The sequence below is a fragment of the Phalacrocorax carbo genome, chromosome 5 (assembly GCF_963921805.1).
Source record: "Phalacrocorax carbo chromosome 5, bPhaCar2.1, whole genome shotgun sequence".
NCBI lineage: Eukaryota > Metazoa > Chordata > Aves > Suliformes > Phalacrocoracidae > Phalacrocorax > Phalacrocorax carbo.
In genome coordinates this window covers 31246409-31266278 of record NC_087517.1, presented here as the reverse complement: position 1 = coordinate 31266278, position 19870 = coordinate 31246409, and the positions used below count along the sequence as shown (strand labels likewise).

At 35.2% G+C, this 19870-nt stretch overlaps 1 protein-coding gene across 4 annotated transcripts in view; it reads right to left on the bottom strand.

Moving 5' to 3' along the window:
• The window catches only part of HYCC2 (hyccin PI4KA lipid kinase complex subunit 2), a 56477-nt gene that overhangs the window by 26945 nt on the left and 9662 nt on the right, over positions 1-19870 (bottom strand). For 3 of the 4 annotated variants that reach the window (XM_064451885.1, XM_064451888.1, XM_064451886.1), the window contains exons 3-5: positions 6389-6491; positions 4084-4162; positions 2729-2830 (exon numbers count right to left, since the gene is read on the bottom strand). In XM_064451885.1, coding sequence (XP_064307955.1) covers positions 2729-2830; positions 4084-4134 — 153 coding nt within the window. In that variant the 5' untranslated portion in view covers positions 4135-4162; positions 6389-6491. Of the gene's footprint in view, positions 1-2728; positions 2831-4083; positions 4163-6388; positions 6492-14114; positions 14222-19870 lie in introns of all 4 variants that reach the window. The other variant, XM_064451887.1, reaches the window with a different exon arrangement.

Sequence of the window (19870 nt, the reverse complement as noted above, 5' to 3'; positions counted from 1 at the left end):
CTTTCCAGAGAACTAGCCTCTGCCAATTAGTTCTCTGAATATAAATATTAAGAAGACACTGGATAAACAGAGAAAATTGAGCTTTTGTCACCAGTAGTGGGTGTAAATGTGAACTGGCACACATAGTTTCAATTCCAAAGATCTTTCAGTCCAAAGTCAAAGGAAAGTGAGTAGCCAAAAATTCCAAAGTAAAAAGTCTCTTAAAACCGTATGTCTTTTCTGACAAACTAAAATCTTAAATATAAAAGAGCTTGCCTATTAGCATAAACAGCAATTAGCATAACAAATGACATTTTTACTGGCTTAAATACAGTGACAATTATATAATTTGCAGGCTTCATTTACATACACCTCACAGAGATGAAGACTAATCATGCTTTAAGTAAGCTGATGAACAGCTTTAGTTTGGCTTATTTTACAAGTTTGCCAAATCTTACGAGCCATACCTTGAAGTTAAATATCATGTATTATAAAATGCATGACAAAGACTGGAAATGCTTGCCTTTTTGAAGAATTCAATTGTGATAGAAAATAATGTGCTCATTTTCGGCTTAACTAACATAATGAGTGGAATTAGTTATTATTTCACGAGTATTGGGTCTGGGAATTGCTTGGCATTGCAAAGGTGATTTCATTTTGTTTCAAGGCTGGGCTTTCCAAGTTAAGCCTAAATAGTCCCACATGAATATTCAATGTTTAAATTTCAGTACTGCATTAACTTAAAATCCATACAGCATTTATGTCTACAACTACAGTTCCAAAAATTAGAAAAATATCTTTTAAAAAGTACTTCAAAAGCATTTTACTTTGGAATTCAATTATGCAAAAATCAATATTTTAGTCAGTTAAATAAACTGTTTATGAGCACTCTCCACTCTTCATGTAACTTTCTGTTCCAGTCATTATCTTCTCCATATTAAGAAGAGTCATGGAATTTCCTAAAAGGTAAACAGTAACAGTTGTATTTAACTTAACAGTATGCTTGCCTTCATTTGATAGCTCTCAAATTGGTAGACAGCTGTGAAAAAAGAGAAACACCTTGGTTGTTTGGTTTGGTTCCTAAACATGCTGATTCCATGTTAAATTAATAATCCTAGTCTTACCAAGATAGAATTATGTGATTCTAGGAAAATTCATGTTTGCCCTAAATGGTATGCCCCTTTCAGGAAGTTTTAAAAATAGGTCAACTTTATTATTAAGTTGTACTAAAAAAATTACTTGTCCATCAGGTTTAAGAATCCAGGAAGTATGTTTTTATAATAGTCTACCACATAAGCTTATCTTCATAAGCAATCAGTTATCCTTCTAACAAATAATGCCCTATAAAGCATAATTTAGAAAACCATCACTTAGAGCCAAAGATTAACAGAGAATTATGCAAAGCAATGAATTTACTTCAGTTATACTCCTCACACGCAAATAATTTTGGAAGAAATGCAACAAGGAAATACATCCTGCCTTAACAAGCAGAACCTGAAATTAGTCATCTTTGAGTCTGGGATTACTTGTGTTATACCTGATATCAGAATCAGACCCAAACAGCAACAGCAGTTCTACAGAGTAATATTTGACAAGCATCAGTGTGCAATAACATAAGATTACTGTCACACCTTTAAGAGGATACTCCTTCTGCAAATCTGGTTCTCTGCATCATTAAGAAAAATAAATCGAATGCTTATTCTCAAAGCAAGGGAAAGCTTTTACGTTATCATAAGTATACACACACACAAATACATACATACTAAAAGACAACAGCAGCAATGGTGGGTTCAGGTTGGAGACAGTAACAGTAGCTTCACTACAGAGAAAAAGGTCACTATGCAAGTTATTTGTAACACTGAAATGAAGCTGATAGCTATGAAGGTTTTCTTTTATTGCATGAGCATTATGCAATCTCCCAAAGCTCAATCAAGCATTCAGCTGTGCTTAGGAAAATGAAGAACTTCCTTGCTGTGTGCACCTGCCATTTAATTTTTAAATATACAAGAGATCACAGATGATAAATCAAGCATTTTGAAGCATTTTATCTAAAGTAGTTTACACAGCACAGAATGGTATGCTTGCACAATTTATTTAGAAGTTATATTTCACACGCTTTCCCAGAAATGCTCATAGCAGAAGCCAATGGAATAGGAAGCTCCGTTTAATATCTTCTGCAAAATTAATTATGTACAAAGGTAAGCTAAGTTTTCATTGTGTGTATTTATATTTTGGGGCCCTGATTCTGCTCTTGTTTACAGCAATGTAAACCAAATTACACAAACATAATACTACTATAAGCTGAAGAAGATCTGGTTATTTTAATAGGATTTAATAAACTGATTCCATCTTCCACTATAAAAAGCCACCAGGTGAGAAGCACACTGGTCTTACTAAGCTTGACTGTAAGACCTACTTTGTCGCTGTTATGACTGAAAGGTGGTTTTGAGGTGGGGGAGGACCTCATGCTAAATCAAGTGTAACAGTCAGCTGTGGCAAGTAAAATCTAGCAAAGAGCATAAACTGTATTTTTGGGAGCAGATGTGGTTGTGTCTTACCAGAAAGGCATTAAAGTAACTGTCAAAAAACAAGACAGTAAAAAGAGGGATGATACCCATGTTAGACTACATTAGAAAGGAGAATTGAAGAATCTTCCTCTCCATCTCTACTTCTCAGTTACTCTAGTTTTAGTTGTAGAGGTGGAAGATATCAAGAATGTGAACAAACTTTTTTTTTTTTAATCTCCTACCTCATTATTTGGATCTTGAATGACCTTATAAAGAGCTGGTACCAGTGGTTTTTTTCGGTGCAATGTAGCTGCATAGCTGGAAATCTGTGTTTCAGGTAATGCCTAAAGAAGGGGGGGGGGAAAAGATTTTAAAAAGTGTTGTCCTGATATATCAATGCTACAAAGTATTAAAGTTCTCCACCAAACAATTCAGTGTCATCCCAACATTAAGAAACATTCCTAAAGTTGAGTAAATTTTCAGACTTTTAAACTAGTTCATTCAGTATCAGTTCTCCATATGAATAGCATTTGGGGACATATACCAACTTTTGGGTTAAATCCAAAAGCAGTTTCAGATTTATCTTTCATAAAATCATTTGCTCCAGCCTGATATAAGGGCTGTCTTTCTTGATGTTCTGTATTTAACAAGCACTTTTCAAAGTCTTTATCAAACCAAACTTGAATTATTTAAGACGTGTGGATAATCTAGAATGAGCATAGACAGTGTTGAGTCCCACCAAGCGACCACACCTGTGGATTTTGCATCCTTGGCTCCTCAACAGATTTCCAAAAACAGCACATAATGACTTATTGTGTATCATCAATGATGTGAGGAATTGCTAATTCTTAATTTAACTAAGAGAGTAATTTCATATCAGTCATGAAATCCATTGGATTGGAACAGGCTGCCCAGAGAGGTGGTATAGTCACCATCCCTGGAGATATTGAAAAGACATGTAGATGTGGCACCTCAGGGCATGGTTTAGGAGACATGGTGGTGTTGAGTTGACAGTTGGACTTGATGATCCTAGAGGTCTTTCCCAACCTTAACAATTCTATGATTCTGCGATGATAATGTATAAACAAGAATATTGTATTTCACTCAGTATAATTATCAACATGCAAAATAGCTTGAAAATACTTCAGATTTTTCATGACAAAACAGTTCATTTTATGCAGACCATAGGAAAAAACAGCCAAATATTTTTCTTTAATATTTTTTTAAACTCCAAAAATTTTTGTTTTTAAAAGATTAGCAGAAAAGTTGCTCAATTAGAAATTTGGGCAGCATTATCCAGCTGTTAAATTCTATCAGCTTGATCTACAGAGAAATATATGCTTTAAAAAAACCATATTGCTATAGCAGTGTTCTGCTCTACAATAATAAACAATAAAAATAAACTATTAGAGCTATGCATTGCATATTATGCACTGACTCATTTACATAGACCTTTGCATGCTTTATGCATTATAAGAAGTTGAAAGATAAAGTAACAGATATGTAAAATGTTAATTATTGGTTATTTAAAAAAGAAAATCAGTCTTCCGTGGCATAAAGCCAAATGGCATAGCTATCATTCATCATCTCAGCTTACCTTGAATTCTGACAGCCATTCTTCCACGACACCTCGTTCTGATCCCAGCATTTTCTTACTACTTTTGCTTCTCTCTCACCTTTAGTGGGTAAGGGAAAAAGAGGAATTAAAATAAGAGTTCTGGCAGAACGTAGTTTTGTAAAAACCTACCCCAATGAAAAAGCTGTTAACATATTTCCAATAAAATTACATAATATCAAGCAATAGGAGGAGTTGCATTTTGGACAACTGGTCCCATTTTCTAACAATGACTAAACTGCTCTCTTCAGACTTTTGAGTAAAAGTACTGCACATTAATGGGGAGGAAGAAAAAGAAGGATTCAGTGCTTCGGGCCAAAATGTACGTTTAAGACAAACACATCATCCCATTCTTGCTCCCTTACCAAATATAGTACAAAGAAAAGACAAGTGCAGCAAAGTAAAGAGCACCATGGAACAAATCATGAGATACATTGTAATGACAGTTAGAGAAACCGCTCAAAGTAAAGCAGTTTCATAAAACCAGTTATTAGAAATCCTAATAGCAGAACTTTACCCCTTAAAGCTCATTCTTAAAGAATTTTGAGGCTTTTCTATCAAACGGGAAGATTTAGCTCTTCTAAAAGTATGTTGGAATTCTCAGAAATGAATAAAAAAGAAAACTTTCAAGGACAGCTATTGTTACTAATTTTCATTTTATGTACAACAGACATATTCTAACGTCTTTTTATTTTTCATACATTTAATTCTCCAAGCAATAGCAAGAATGTTTAAAATACAAGGCATCATTAGACACCTTTGTTTGATGTTTAACTAGGTCTAAGCAACAAGGGTCATTTTGTCTTTCTGTGTGATCTCAGTACAGGTTGGCAATACCTGGAAGTCATTAAGCTCCCAGCAAATTTTAATCTGATGAAGTGTAACGAAGCTGTAGCCTAAGACTAGAAATGAAAGCCTAAGAATAATGACTTGAAAAGGGGTAAACTGAAGAGACAGTAAAATACAAGAGCTGTTTGAAGCAGATGAAGACAGCGGTGCTTAGTTGAAGTTTCATCAAAAGTGTATTTTTGACAGGACCTGCAGATTAACAGGTGCCTGAACAGACAAAAGAAACAGAAAATCTGTGAGGGGACACTGTATTTTAAGAGATATTTTCGTCACTTGTTTGGTTTTTGTTTGGGGGGCCTTTTTGGTTGTTGTGGGTTTTGTTTTGTTTGGGTTTTTTTTGTTTGGTTTTTGTTGTTGTTACAGAAGTTGGTATTGCTATATAACAATTACATGCAACAAAGCTGTCACAGACTGTCATATATCTTTACCACATTTTTCCTAAAAGCTACAAATACACATCAGCTTCAAAGCCCTTTTTTCTTTAATTAATATTTTTTCCTTCTATACAGTCAACTTTTTCTGAAGCACTTCTAGCTTGGAATGGGGGAAGGGAAGAGAGAAACACTTCCACAACCAGACGATAACAAGATGAAGACTGCTACAATCATCTTTAATCTCAAAACCACTTATACTCATCAACTTCATACCAGTAATGTCAAGAAAATATTAAGTGCTGTTCTTTGCAGAACTTATTGTAAAATCTGTAAGAAAAAAGCAGGTAAACATGAAGTGAATTATTTACTTACAGTTTTCTTTCAGATGTGTTTTGAAAATTATTTAGAGTCAACCAAAAGTTATGGGTTTGATATACAAGTTACATCACAGAAGTCCTATAATAAATGGCCTTTAAACAGCCAGACTAGATGACTGGAATCACCTATTCTGGTCTCAGAACATACTTGTTTTGATTTCTGAAAGAAGATTTGTATTTGTTAAACAGAAGATGAAGTGAGGTAAGATATAAAAATTGTGTTGGGAAGCTGTAAGTTGAATGTTAGCAACTTTTAAGAACAGGGCTACATATAGCATTTAGAATGGCCCTCGGCAGGAAGTCATTCAGAGAATACAAACTCCTGTGGGTAAGGAACTGCCTCAGATTTCTGATATATGTTTAAATATCAGATTCAGAGATAACATTAGGTTAATTTAAATGCAAGTAACACTCGGGTGACTTACTTCAGCAGAAGCACTGACAAATAATTCTATAAAATAAAACACAACTAAATAGATCTCTGCAAACAAAGGTTTCCAAAAACATCCTTTTCAATAGATAGGGGAACAGATATCAGTCATCAGAATGAAACATGGATGTAAGTTAATTTAAACCACCACAGGACACGCTACAGAAGAAGTTGAGATTTAGTTCATTTTGCTGGGGTGGGGGGAGGAAGGGGAAAATAATGGAAATATCTACAGAAAGTGCAATATTCAACTTTACCTCTTTGAAGAAGTCAATTTTCTAAAGGAGGAAGAGGAGGAGGAATGCAGCAGTTTTTCAACCTGGGATGCATTTGTCAAGCCTTCAAGTACTGTCCCGTTTTCTGAATGGTGAAAAGAAACTCTGATGATCACAAAGTAAGGAGAAATATAGTGAAGTAAAGCAAACAGCAACGTATATATTTTTTGACCTCACAAATTGAAGTTTATCAAATCCACTGAAGTATATCTAGGTCCTACTATAACAAAGCAATTTGACATAATATTTAAAAAAATAAATAAATAAAAAAAGGCTCAGCAGTTTAGCAGGGGGAAGAAGGGAGGGACTCCCTTCATCCACAGAAAAGGCTCTCTCACCTATGTGGAAAACCCTTATGTATTAATGGTGCACAGTACTACAAGCACGTTAGAAAGGAAAACTGAAGCACTATTTCTTATGAAGAACAGTTCAAGGAAGATGCAAGATGAAAGAAAAGAGTAATTCTTTCATAAAATGTAAACTGACTCAATACCCTAACTTTGTAGAACATACACCTCTTAAATGGAATACATTAAAGACTCTTCCTTACTATTATTGTTCTTAATACATATTCCTTACAGAGCCAAAATTTCAATGACATTGCAAAAGTCATGTATTACACTAAAATTCACCTTTCACTGCATGATCCCTTCATGCTGAGCATGAGGTAAACAACACACAAATGAGCCCACTCTAAGTAAATTAAGGGATTTCAGTATCCGGAGACCTCTAATAGGAAACTGAAGTATTCGAACAACAGGTGTATTCCATTCCATACTGCTTATTCAATTACTATGCAAAATTACTGAATTACTAACAAGCCCTTTTTTTTTCTTCCTCCTCCATGCTAATTAGAGACAGGCTAGCAGGAGATACCATTGTTTTCATGCTACGCCGCAAGTGAAAGCTTTTAGCGCAAGATGGTATACAAAAACCAATGTTCTCTATGAATTTTCTAAAATAAACTCGTTTTTAAAATACAATTCCTTGCAGAAATCATAAATAATAATACTCTTCTGAATGAAAGAAATTCAAATCCTTTTCTTTCCCTGACAATATTTATAAGGCTTTTGAAAAAAATAAAAAATTTTTTTCAAAAGCACTGTACAGACACACCGTAGCTGATTACATACAGATTTTCAAACATGCACAGGAGACCTGAAAGACAAATATATTCATGTATTTAACTTATCAATTGCTTCTTTTAATTATCAGGTACACATCTTCAAGACAGAATATCAGGTCTGTGACCATTGACTTGGACTTCTAGAAGCTTCCTAAGTTTTAAAACAGCCTAGAATCAAGCTTTACATTCAGACATGATATCTAATACACACTACTCTCTACAACTGTCATGGGGTCCCAACTAGCTCTAAGTTATTACACTTGCTACCTAGAGGTTCGATTGTACCTAACCTGCTATCCCTAGCGTCAAACCCAAAGACACTGATCCTGGAAGGTCACCAAGTGGGCCTTTCCATAGCAGCATTAAGTCAGACATATTTTTTTTCCTGGTTAGGAACTTAAGTTGCTTTACCCCCAAAGCAAGAACCACAGTTATATACCAGCAAATCAGACATGGGAACTTCTATTTCTATACAGTTCTCCCCACAGAAGGACTAAGGACAAGCAGATGTGCACAGACCTGGCTGGAGAATCAGGCTGTAACAGTTCAAAATTTTTTGTTTGCTTACAAACCAAATCTGCAGGTTTTCTAGAATTAAATTTAAGTAGAAGACAAAAAAAAATTTACATAGCATCACAAATGGGGTCTGGGGGTTCAAACTTTTACGCACACAAAACGGTACCTAACTGTCCTTAAATCAGAGGCAAACATCATCTGTAACTCATGGGCAAAAATTGCCCTTCCCCCAGAATGATTACTTCAGCTTGGAAGATCCTGTTAAAACCTGGAGGCAAGTAGCTGCTCTCCTCCAGCACTGTCTCAACTCCAAGAGATTACATCAACTCCGCACAAAGTTGACTATTTCCTTGAAGAAACCTTGCAAGGGGGAATTAAGATTATGCTTAAAAATAAACTAATGAAACAAACAAAAAACAATAAGAACCCTGTGCCAAAACACAAATCCCCCTTCTCTACACTCCAGTGAACAGCAATATGCATGAAACTACAGCACAGCTCCAATAGGAAAGCAAAACTTGTATGCAATAAAGCTACACTGATCACTAAATACTATGGTGTATTTTTTAAGTAGCAACAAGCATTCTTTGCCCTATAGCACTACAGTTCAGAGCAAGACTGAGGAGCACTAAGCAATCTATCTGTTGCAGAAATAAGTAAACACACAAGGCTATCAAGAAACACGTGCATCAGGCCAGTAAAAACGTAGTTGGAGTAAGGGAAGAATACAACCAATAAACAAACTCAGTGAACTAAGAATAAGCAATTCTCCCAAGTCAGGATTCAGCCTGGCATATCTAAAGAAATTACAAAACCACCAAGAGCTGCAAGAATCATTCAAATGCCTTAACTATGAATGCTATAGAGGTCCCCATGTTCCTACTGCAGTAAATGTCAAGTATCATAATGACGTCTAACACCTAACCTAGCTAAGAAATTAAGTCCTTTTACAGAAGTCTGTGGAGTCTTACAGGAAGTTCACATATAGCTTTTTGTCAAACAAGTTAACTCACATGAAGTTAAACACTGAACCTATGCTCGTGTCAAAATTTGGGTGCAGTTTGATATTATAGATAAACCCATCTAGTGAAAGAGGAAAATTTGACCTTCCCCTCCAGTATCCCACATATTTCTGTTCCAATGTTTGTGCTGTGCATTGACCTTCAAGCAAGCCCTGTTTAAGGACTTCTTCCAGTGTAAGTCAGCTTCAGAACAAAAGCCATGCCTGCAAGGAACACATCCATCTTGAGAACAACTGCTGAAGCACAGAGCTTATGCTGTGCCCTTTAAGAACAGTGACAGAAACAAAATCCAGTGCATAGTGTTTTCTTACATGTGGTACAGTAAGATTTTAAGAGTTCTACTTTGAAAAAGCAGAAGAATTTGTTAGGCTTTTTTTGTCATAATCTCCAAAGCATGCAAAGGATTAGAATATGGGGCATCTACCACAGGAATCTTGTGCTTATTCATCCCTGAAGAAAAGGACACTGTATAGTGCTTTTTGTGTATTTGTTAGGAGGATGGGGAAAAGAGAGCTTTACACAATAGATCTTTTTGGGCCACCTCTTCTGTACAATCTAACCATTTTCACTCAGTGCAAGTTCCACAGGCAGCTTTGTGTGGTTGCTTATATAAATACAGCTCATGGTTCTGATGCGTTCAGAACTTTGACAGGGTGTACATTAAAGATCAATAATGTGAACTATATCCCAGGAGGAAAAGTACCTTATCTATTTGTAAGTCTTGCACCCCATTTATAGAAAAATATAATCACAAACTAGTAATTTCTCCAATGCTACATTTGCATCCTTCATGGAAGACTTTTTCAGATGTTAAAGCTTGGTTTGCCCATGTGGCTAAAAAAGGATGCAGACATATAGCTCTGCTGTAACAATACAGAAGTAGCCCACACCTATTCCAGTTAGAATTACTCTACTAGTTTGGTTTTAGGACAAATCATCTCTCCCTTTCAAATTATCTGCCTGGATAATAAAAACATTTTTAAGAACTAGTACAAACAGGCAAGACAGTCAGGTCATGGATTTACAGTACACTAACTCTGCACTGACTCCATACAATAAAACTTAACAAAAGCACACTCAGCATCTTAGCTCAGTTCCTAGTGGCTGTGCATCCCCACTGCGCCCACACTTCAAGCCACCCTGTCACAGCAGAGAGTGCTGCCCCATTCTGCACTGCACCAGCCAGGCTGCACCTGATGGACTTTGCCACTTTTCCTAGACAGGAACACAGCACAACAGCTGTGTGACTGTCTCAACCTGACAAAAAGACAATAATCCGGGATTTTCACATGAGCATCTGCAAAGCACACCTCATGCTTACATTCACTCCCTGATTTGCTGTACCTTTCGGGGGGGGGTGGGGAGGAAGAATATATCAAGTACCATGTGGGTGTGTCTCTAAAATAAAACTGGCTCAACTGCATTAAATCCTGTGCATATTTATTCAAAGTTGAAGTAGCCTGAATGAATAGTATTGAATTTCATTTCCAGAGTGTTCATGTCTCTCACAAAGCAAACAAAATACAGGGAATTTAAAAGATTTCTCATGTTTATTTTAAAAAGACTAGATTTTTTTTCCCTATTATGGCTCAAAGGTTCTTATAATATGCAGGAAGGATAACTATGCAAAAATTTAGTTACTAGTAAGAGTAATAACTAAACATACTAAAATATTTTTACATGTGGACTGACTGTTACGATTCCTTAAATACCAAGCAACCAAGCAAATTTAAATTCACACTAAAGCATGGAACAGAAAAATTACACTTGGGAACACAGTTACTCTATGTTCAAATAGAATATAAAAATCTACTGAAAAGCTTCCCCCAAAAAAGCACTTAAAATAATAATTAAAGAGAGTTTTCTCCTAAACTTATTCATTCGGCATAAAGTGGCAGAATATGAGACATAAGGCTGTTAAATCATTAGATCTGGAATCTTTATGCTTAATATTAAAGCTGCAATATTCTGTTCTCAAAGTCAGTGTCTTGTACATCTGCCAATTACAGCTGAGATCTAAACAGAATTTTACCAAGCAAAGGCACTCTCCTAGCTCATGCTATGCACACAAGTACAAAACCATGGGTTAGCTCCTGATGTTAACACGTGAGCTGCCTAGACATTTAAGAACTTAATTTTCATTGGGATATATGAGATACCACTCCACAGCTTTCACTTTCCAGATACACTTATGATGACAGTTTGGGGAGGATTAGACTAGTTATAAAATATGTATAAACCAAGAGACAATGAAAATTAAGTTACCAACAGACTGAAATACCATGAGGTTATGTTTAAATTACAATCCTTTATCTGCTTACTTAGAATTAGACTCCCATTTTAAAGATACTTTTCCTATAATTCACCATTGTCTATATTATAGTCTCTGAAAATATTGAAGTCTGAAATAAAACTTATTACAGTAATATACTATTGAAACTCTAAAATGTAAAACCTGGATAACTGCCCAAGAGCTCTTGTCTTCTACAGTAATAGACATGAAAAAAGGGATTAATCAACATCTCTCAGAGAGCACATTTTTCACTTACATTTAGGGTAAAAACATACTAAATACATTATTATTTACCAGTCTGCACCTAAACCACTAAGCAAGAGCAATTTGCATCAGCAAAATGATTACCCAAATAATCAGAGCCGACAGCACTCACTATACAGATATACAGAGGATTAAAAAGAAAGTGCTATCAATTAGATATTAGTAAATGTTGGCATTTAAGAAGATATCACTATTCAAGTATGCAGAGTGGTTTTTTTGTTGGTGTTTGTAATTAATTTACAGTTTTTGTTTGTTTGGTTTTAAGAAGTCAGGATTTTATACTGGCTTCAAAATACCTGGGAAAGGTTACATAAACGGGACATCCACTTCAAGAATGAGTCCTTTTTTTTTTTTTTTGCCATTATATACTAGATATCACAATGTATATAATGTAATCAAGTCCTAGCTAATGATGGATAATATATATTTTTACCTCAAAGACTATGGCAAGAATATTTTGCAATTAAAACCTGGAATGTCTCAACAAAAAGAACAAAGCTTCAAGCTGCATGATCTCTTTCCAGTGCCACTCATCCAAGAGAACATTACTGGCTGACAGTAGGTCTAAAAGAACAGAAAACTCAATTATCAATATAGCTTGTTCTTCCAAGCTACATATACACTCCTCTCACATCTGTAATTCATTACTGAACATGGAAAGAAGTGTATTTAAAGATAAATTTTTCCATGCTACTTCTGTAAAAAAGTAGAACAGAAAGCATCAAGAATGCATCCTTACTCTGAACTAAATCTACGTTCAATTCCTCTGATCCAGAATGTTCATAGCTCCATAACAAAAGCACCTTCGTTTAATACAATTAACACTCTGGGAAGCAGAATATATAAAAGACAACATGAGATACGGTGGTCAGAACTACACAGGAAACAAGCTTTCCCACCATGCACGCTCTTTAACAACACTGGTGAGCTCTGGTGAAAGGAAACCGGGCAACGTGCTGACAAACGCAGGTAACAAAAAAAGAATGTGAACTTCTCACCATGACTTATTCCTGAATGCAGAGGTTTAAAAGACCGAATGAAAAAAGACCAGGTAATATATTCAACAACTTAATGAAAACATCTGCTCAGGAAAATAAATCAAGATGTTTGACCACACAGAAATGGTACAAAGGAAATCTGAAAACATGTAAGTAGAGGATACAAAAATCGGTAATATGCTCTTATTTGAGATACTGTCCTACATTTCATTCAAGCAACCTACAGAGAAGTATGTATAAGGCAGAAAAGTGGTTAAGAGGCAGTTAATGACAAGGATTGTGAAAAATAATTTCTAACCTAGATATTGGAATAATTTTAAAAATTTTAAAAAAATAATTTAGTGTCTTAGAAACATTGAATTAAGCAGTAGGGAAAGTAGAAGGGCTTTTTTTGTAACACAGTAATACAAAATAAAACATTAAAATGTAACAAGGTAGAAATGTTAGACTGCTAACAATATACTGTTTCTCATACTCTAAGAGCAGGATCATTATCATAACATATCATGAGGGCAATAAGAAGAGATGTTAGATAAATATTATAACACCTGCTTTACATAATTTTTTGTAGAACAAGAAAAATAAAGGAGAAAACTTAATTGATATGCTTTACAAAAAAACTTCTAGGAGCACCTCCTTTCTTAATTGCTCAGTATACAGGCGTATACAGCTTTGTCCAGCTACTGTCAAGGTACATACTAGACTATATTCAACAGCCATGGTATGGACTGATTTCCACACTGGAAAACGGATTGACTCTTTGGCTAATCTGACCCCAAGAGAAAATAAGACCAGCCTTGGAATATTCAATTTTGGTAGATTACTTCTAGTCCTTATTTAAAAGTACATGTTATATAATACATGTTTCTTATAATAAATATATCACAAATACCATTGTGATTCCCTCCTATCGATCTACATAAATATATTATTCTATCACAACCATAAGAAACAAATACTTATATAAGCTGCCATTTTGGTAAGGACATAAAAAATAATTTTAAAAACTGCCATCCCAAACAAATCAGGACTAAAACCATAACTTGGTATTAGAAACAGGTAAAAGCATTCTGCCAGAACTCTCTTGGCCATTCACCTGCACAGAGAAACAGAAACTTCTACAAGGTACAAAACTGACAAAGGCAGAAAGAAACAAAACATGCTCTGGACAGTTATTAATTTAAATCATGAGCTCAAGCATTCTGTTTAATAGAATGCCCTCTTCCAACTCCAGTTTTTAGGTAATTTAGCTGCAAGCTTAAGCAGACAGGCATGCATTCCAACTTTAAAATATAAATCCTGACATATTCTATATGTAGGATTTAGGTTGCCAGCCTTATTAGACAAGCCTTAGTCATGCAAAACAACTTGGATAAGACATTTCTTCCCTGCCCACTCTGACTCACAAGTAATAACCAGGCTAAAAAACTTCCTTTTTGGATACCAGCAACAAAGACAGTTATGTAAAAATGATGGGAGAAAGCCTTACCACAGTGAAGTCAAAGATGATTGACAATGCTCCTGTAAATTTTCATGGTACCATACTTGAACAGTGAGCTCCATTTCTTATCAAAAAGGTCACATCAATTTCAGCTACTGCCAAAAAAGGGGTAAAGAAAAGACATAGCCCATCTGTTCCAAAAAGCATCCTCTAAGTAATTTTAAGCCCTAAATTATCTTCTGTGCTTTTTCAAGCACAAGAAAGCTCAGCTGCCAAGACTTCTATCTTTCTACAATTACTACAGTGAAACTGTGCTTTACAGATACAAAAGTGCTGAAGACAAACAATTAGGGCAGTGTGAATGAAAATACAAGACTGCAAACAGACACTTTATAACAGAGTTTAAAAAATTATTTTAAAGCTGATGTTTTTATTGTATTGCACAGAGAAGTTGTAGAAAGCTACAGAAGTCAGGTGACTCCAGAGAGTCTCACAGAGTCTAACAACCTGAATAAAACAACTGTACACTTCTAGCTAAAGCCCCCTCTTAGGAGTTCGTGCAATGAATGAAGCAGAAAAGAAGTAAGATGACCAAGAAAGTGGAAGGAGACATTTATCTTCCGTATATTATGAAAGTACTTCACTACTTTACTTACAGGATTTGGGAAACAATAATATAAAGATATTATCCTGCAGCCTTAAATATAGCAAAACATATGTTAATTATTCTATTATAAAGACTTGACGCACTTAAAAATATATATATACACACACATGCACGCACGTAGGTTAGCCACAGAAATGTTACCTTATTCTCTCAGCACCAGTTTCCTTAGAAACAACTTCATGTAGTCATCCTACACTAAACCTAAAACATTCTCTTGTCAGGAACCTGTGTAATAACCCATCCTACGCTAAACAATACTTTGCATCAGTTCATATTCAATAATTCTTCCTATGCTACTTTGCAACTCATTAATTTCTTTACTTATGAAAACATTTCCATGCAAATTACTTTCCATGTAACCCTACCTCTCCGAAACACCTTCTTGGTTCACAATTTTGGTTCATGAAGTAAATTAAATCTAGAAAGAATTAACTAAAGATAGTAAATGCAGAGTAAAAATGGAGACTTTAAAAAAAAAATCTAACAGCAAACTAGCACTTGCAAAACTACAGTTAAGGGACACTCGGTGCTAAGTACTTAAAATGAACAGGCATGCGTTAGGAGAAATCTTGAAACAGAATTTCTGTGGGAACAAAAACCAAACCAAACAAACAAAAAAAAAAACCAACAAAAAACCCACACCACCGAAAAACCCTCAACACACACTTTGGAATAGGACTGCAAACATTATGCTGAGAAAGATCGCTATCTTGCCTGCAAGGAAAGAAATGCATGCAGAAACAATCCTAGAAACAGGAACTGTAGATTCTAAGCAGCTTCCCATTTTTGAGCTGTAACATCCTCGACTGATAGAAATAAATGTGTGTTTTATTATGAAAATAGCCATAAAAATTAAGTCCTCTATCAGTTCCAGACCAATAAAATATCAATATGTATTTCTCGCTGCAGTATCTGCTACCAACTGTAATTCAAACGAACTGGAATTTAGGTTACATATTCATTAATTAATTTACATAACCTCCTTTCTTCTACCCTAAGTATTCCCAAAGAGACCTAACCTAAAGGATCCTCTGCTGAAAGTAATGAAATCCCTCATTCTAATCTTTCCAGCTTCCAGATGGTAAAGCCTTCAGCTCCCAGAAGTACAATGTAAGTAAATGAAGCTGAGGTGACAGATTCCCCCTCCTCCATCCATACACTTACACATACACAAAGTCTTAAATTCAAATAAATGTGAAGATTCCACTCATTTACTTCAATTATAGCTAAAAATATGTCGTATTACCAATTTTTTAAACAATAAAGTAAGAACACAAAGTTCCAACATAAACTTTCAAAATGCCAGAGTTAAAGATCCATGAGCATTAGGATACATTTCTTCATTGCAGAATGCCATAAATTTTGTACATGTGACTCAGATGCATCATTCACATTTAAGATGTATGGTTTTCAAGGATAAAATTAATTCTGATTGATATTCTGATCTTGCTTTTCCAATACAAGCTCCCAGGCTTTAAAAAAGCAAACTGAACACTGAATGTAGTTATGTGAAACGTCACTGATCTCACCACTACTCATCAAGACAACATAACTTCTATTGACCTAACAGAATATATGAGGCAGTCAAACTCTGCACAGAAACCATAAACAGGACTTAAGGCACACACAGAGGCTGCTTGCTATTCACAGGTAAAGCAGAGCAGCATCAAGAATCCAGAAACATAAAATCTGCTTCAACTTTCAGAGTCAACACTGCTCAGACTGTAGTTGCCTTCACTATCTTCAATTGTTACATTACAGGAAACAAATTGTCTTCTTCCATGTCATGCATCACAGCATTATTTCATCATCAATCATTTTCAAACTTCTTTTCTGAAAGTTAGAGAGGGGGTTTTAAGAACTGCAAAGAACTATCTCACAAAATGAGACAAAACCCAGTTACTTTATATTGATATTAGACAGCAGACAAACAAGTCAGACATGACCAACCCTACTAATTCCAGAGCAAGAAACTACACTGCCTTTGTTGGACTATCTCCTTCACAGAAAGCAGGCAAAGAAACATTGCCTCTAAAGAAAGCACAAGACTTTTTAATCACCTTATTAGAAGCTCTCATGAAATTATGAAACTCAGCTTACTGTAATTGGCATTCTGTGGCCTATCACACGGAAGAATATACTACTACTCTGTGAAATAACTGTATGAGAATTAAAACATCAGTAAATGTAAGACTAGTGCAACAACTACACTAGTTTCCCCTTTTGTCTTGGCATGAGTTTAATAATTAATTTTCACTGTTGAATAGTTAAACACAATGAATATTGTTTACACAGTCGTTATTCTTCTACTGTTAAACTAATATTAGAACAGAACAGAGACCAACCAGTCATAAGGACAGACTAGTTAATAAAATAGTGTGAAGTGGTTAATTTGTTATATATTTTTTTAAATAGCAAGGTGCAACAAAGTTACTACTAACACATGTCAGGGTGTTTTGGGGGGTGGGTGGGGGGGTGGGTATTTGGTTCTTTTTTGCTTTTTGGTTTTTTTTTTCCCACCTGAAAATTAAAGTCTCTTTTTCTGCGGTAAAACTTTGCATACAGTCTCTTTAGGAATGTAATGCAAACCCAGCACAAATAACTTAAATCAGCCAGATCTTTTATGCACCCTGTTAGGCTAGACTTTCCACAATGGTTTTCATTTATTCAATTTATCTAAGCTATAAATAAGTATTTTTTAAAAAATTATAGATTTAACAGGCAGCCTTGAAAATCCATTGAGCTAACTTCATGAGTACCCTCCTCAAGTTTGTTTGGTGTGGAAGGAGGAATGGAATTTATTTATACATGATCCATTTTACAGTGTTCTAGATTTTCAAATATATTTTCTTGCACTCAGAAGACCAGCAGAAACTCTCACAGAGGACTCAATATTCTAAACTTCAGCCATTTTTGCATGGGTGAGTTTATATACAGAGAAACTCTGGGGTTTTGTTTGTAATACTAAATAGCTTTTCTGCTAAAAACAAACTTCAACAGCAGTTGGTAGAACAGTGTTTTTCCTTCCCTCAAGCCTCCCAAGTAAATTTACCTTTGGAAAAAGACCAGAGATGGACTTACATGCAAGCATGTCAAAGAGGTATACTACTGCTTTTTGCAACATTATCTTCTTCAGCATATTCTATATATTACATCTACTTGAAATAGAAATACATCCACATGAACTACACTAAACATAAATAGTTTCCTTATTCTTTTACAGGTAAGTCACAATGCCCATGTAGGTAATGTTTATGATCTTACACCTTTTTTATTAATTACATTGGCAATACAGCAAATTCAGTTTATTCTCATCAAACACATCACCAAAAAATTTTAATCAAAGCCCAACTTTTTAATTAAACAGCCTGTTAAAAGTGTCACTCTTCCATTTCCCTGTGCAATTGTCCTGATAGAAATTAGCAACATTTACCAAAGTTCTAGGACCAGGTACCTGAAATTGTTAAATTATACATACTTGGTGTAAGGAATATACTCATCTAACACCCTTCATACAGCATGCTTCACAAAACACATGCAGTCTTTCAAGAGCATCTCAGAAGCTTTAGGAAAACTGAGGTTAATGGCATACAGAGGACCTGCATCAAGTGTTGAGTAACATCTCAAAAAAGAGGGTTGATCAGGTATAAAACCAAAACAAACAAACAACCCAAAATGACCACAACAACAAAAAAACAAAACAAGACCACTCAGTCCGCACATGACTTTCAGTACACGAGAAAGTTGTTTTGAACAAAATACAAATGCAGACCTAACACCCTAGTACTTGCAATTACATGCAGATTAAGATGACTATGCAATAATTATTTCTTATCAATGAGCAGCAGAAGCTTCATACTTGGGCGGGGGGGTGGGGGAATCCTAATGCTTTTTGCCTTATCTGCCAGCTATCCAATTAGCACATTGAAAAGATTTTTTTGTAATGGTATTTTAACAATTTTGTTTCCTAATTGGTTCTGTTGCATCTGAATAATTAAAACAAAGAAATAAGATTGCAACCTCAAACATTCCCCTGCAATAAAAGTAAATATTAATAAAAACCTTATTTATTTTCCATAGATGTGAGCATATGTATAAATATGCAGAATTTCATTATAGCTTTCTGAAATGCATAATGTTGCTATAAGGTCTGCATTCAGAGATAAAAAGATAATCATCATAATCTATTGAAAGTCAACACACACTATGAAAGCAGAATGTCCTGACAATTCATAGAAATAGCAATAAAATAACAATTACTGGACTTTTGCATAAAGGCAGCACATGCAGAAAAAAATCTTGTCTATAAAAATCTACCCATTGGAATATGAATTTTAAATACCTCCAACTTCATAAAGCTGAAAACTCTTTAAAAGGTGATTAAGATTTCCTAATTAACACAATAATATCCATTTAAGATCTATATTCTCTTGTCTCTCATAAGACCAAAAATTCTTTATCAAAATAAGCTATCAAATACAGTCTCTGGTAGGTTACTATCACAGGAGTTTCATCAGTAGAGAAGAGCCGTTGACTGTCACACCCACACACATCTCCACCAGCCAAATATGGTCAAGTTCCTACAAAACGTTTCCGTAAAATGACAAGCAGCCATGCTGAAGAAGGTCCTTCCTGGGCAGCGGGGAAGGAAGGCATAGCACCTCTGTTTCCCAACTGACCAACAGATCATTTTAAAGCTTTCTGCAGCATACATAAAATCTTAATTTATTAGAGGAAATTAACATCTAGAGGCACCCTCCTCTTTACTTAAGTTTTTTTGAACTTCCTTCTACTTTTCTTACATTAAGCCTAGTGTTCTGTCTTTAGCACAGACCAATATCTGTAAGTCTGAGAAAAAGGGCACAGATGAAATAAACCACCTTTGAACATTTGGTTAACTATACATCGCCATTGGCAGCATCAATGCCAATCAGTATAGGGCACTGACCCAACTCAGTCTGGAATCCTTAACCTGATTAGGACTTTGCGCACAACAAATGCGAAATCCCGGAGTTGCACATTTATTTTTCTGCCTTAGTATCATGAGTTTTACTCAATTTAATTATTCAAGTAGCTAGGGAAAAAAAAAAAGGGGGGGGGGGGGGAGGGGGGAAGATTACAAAGTTAATGTATAAGC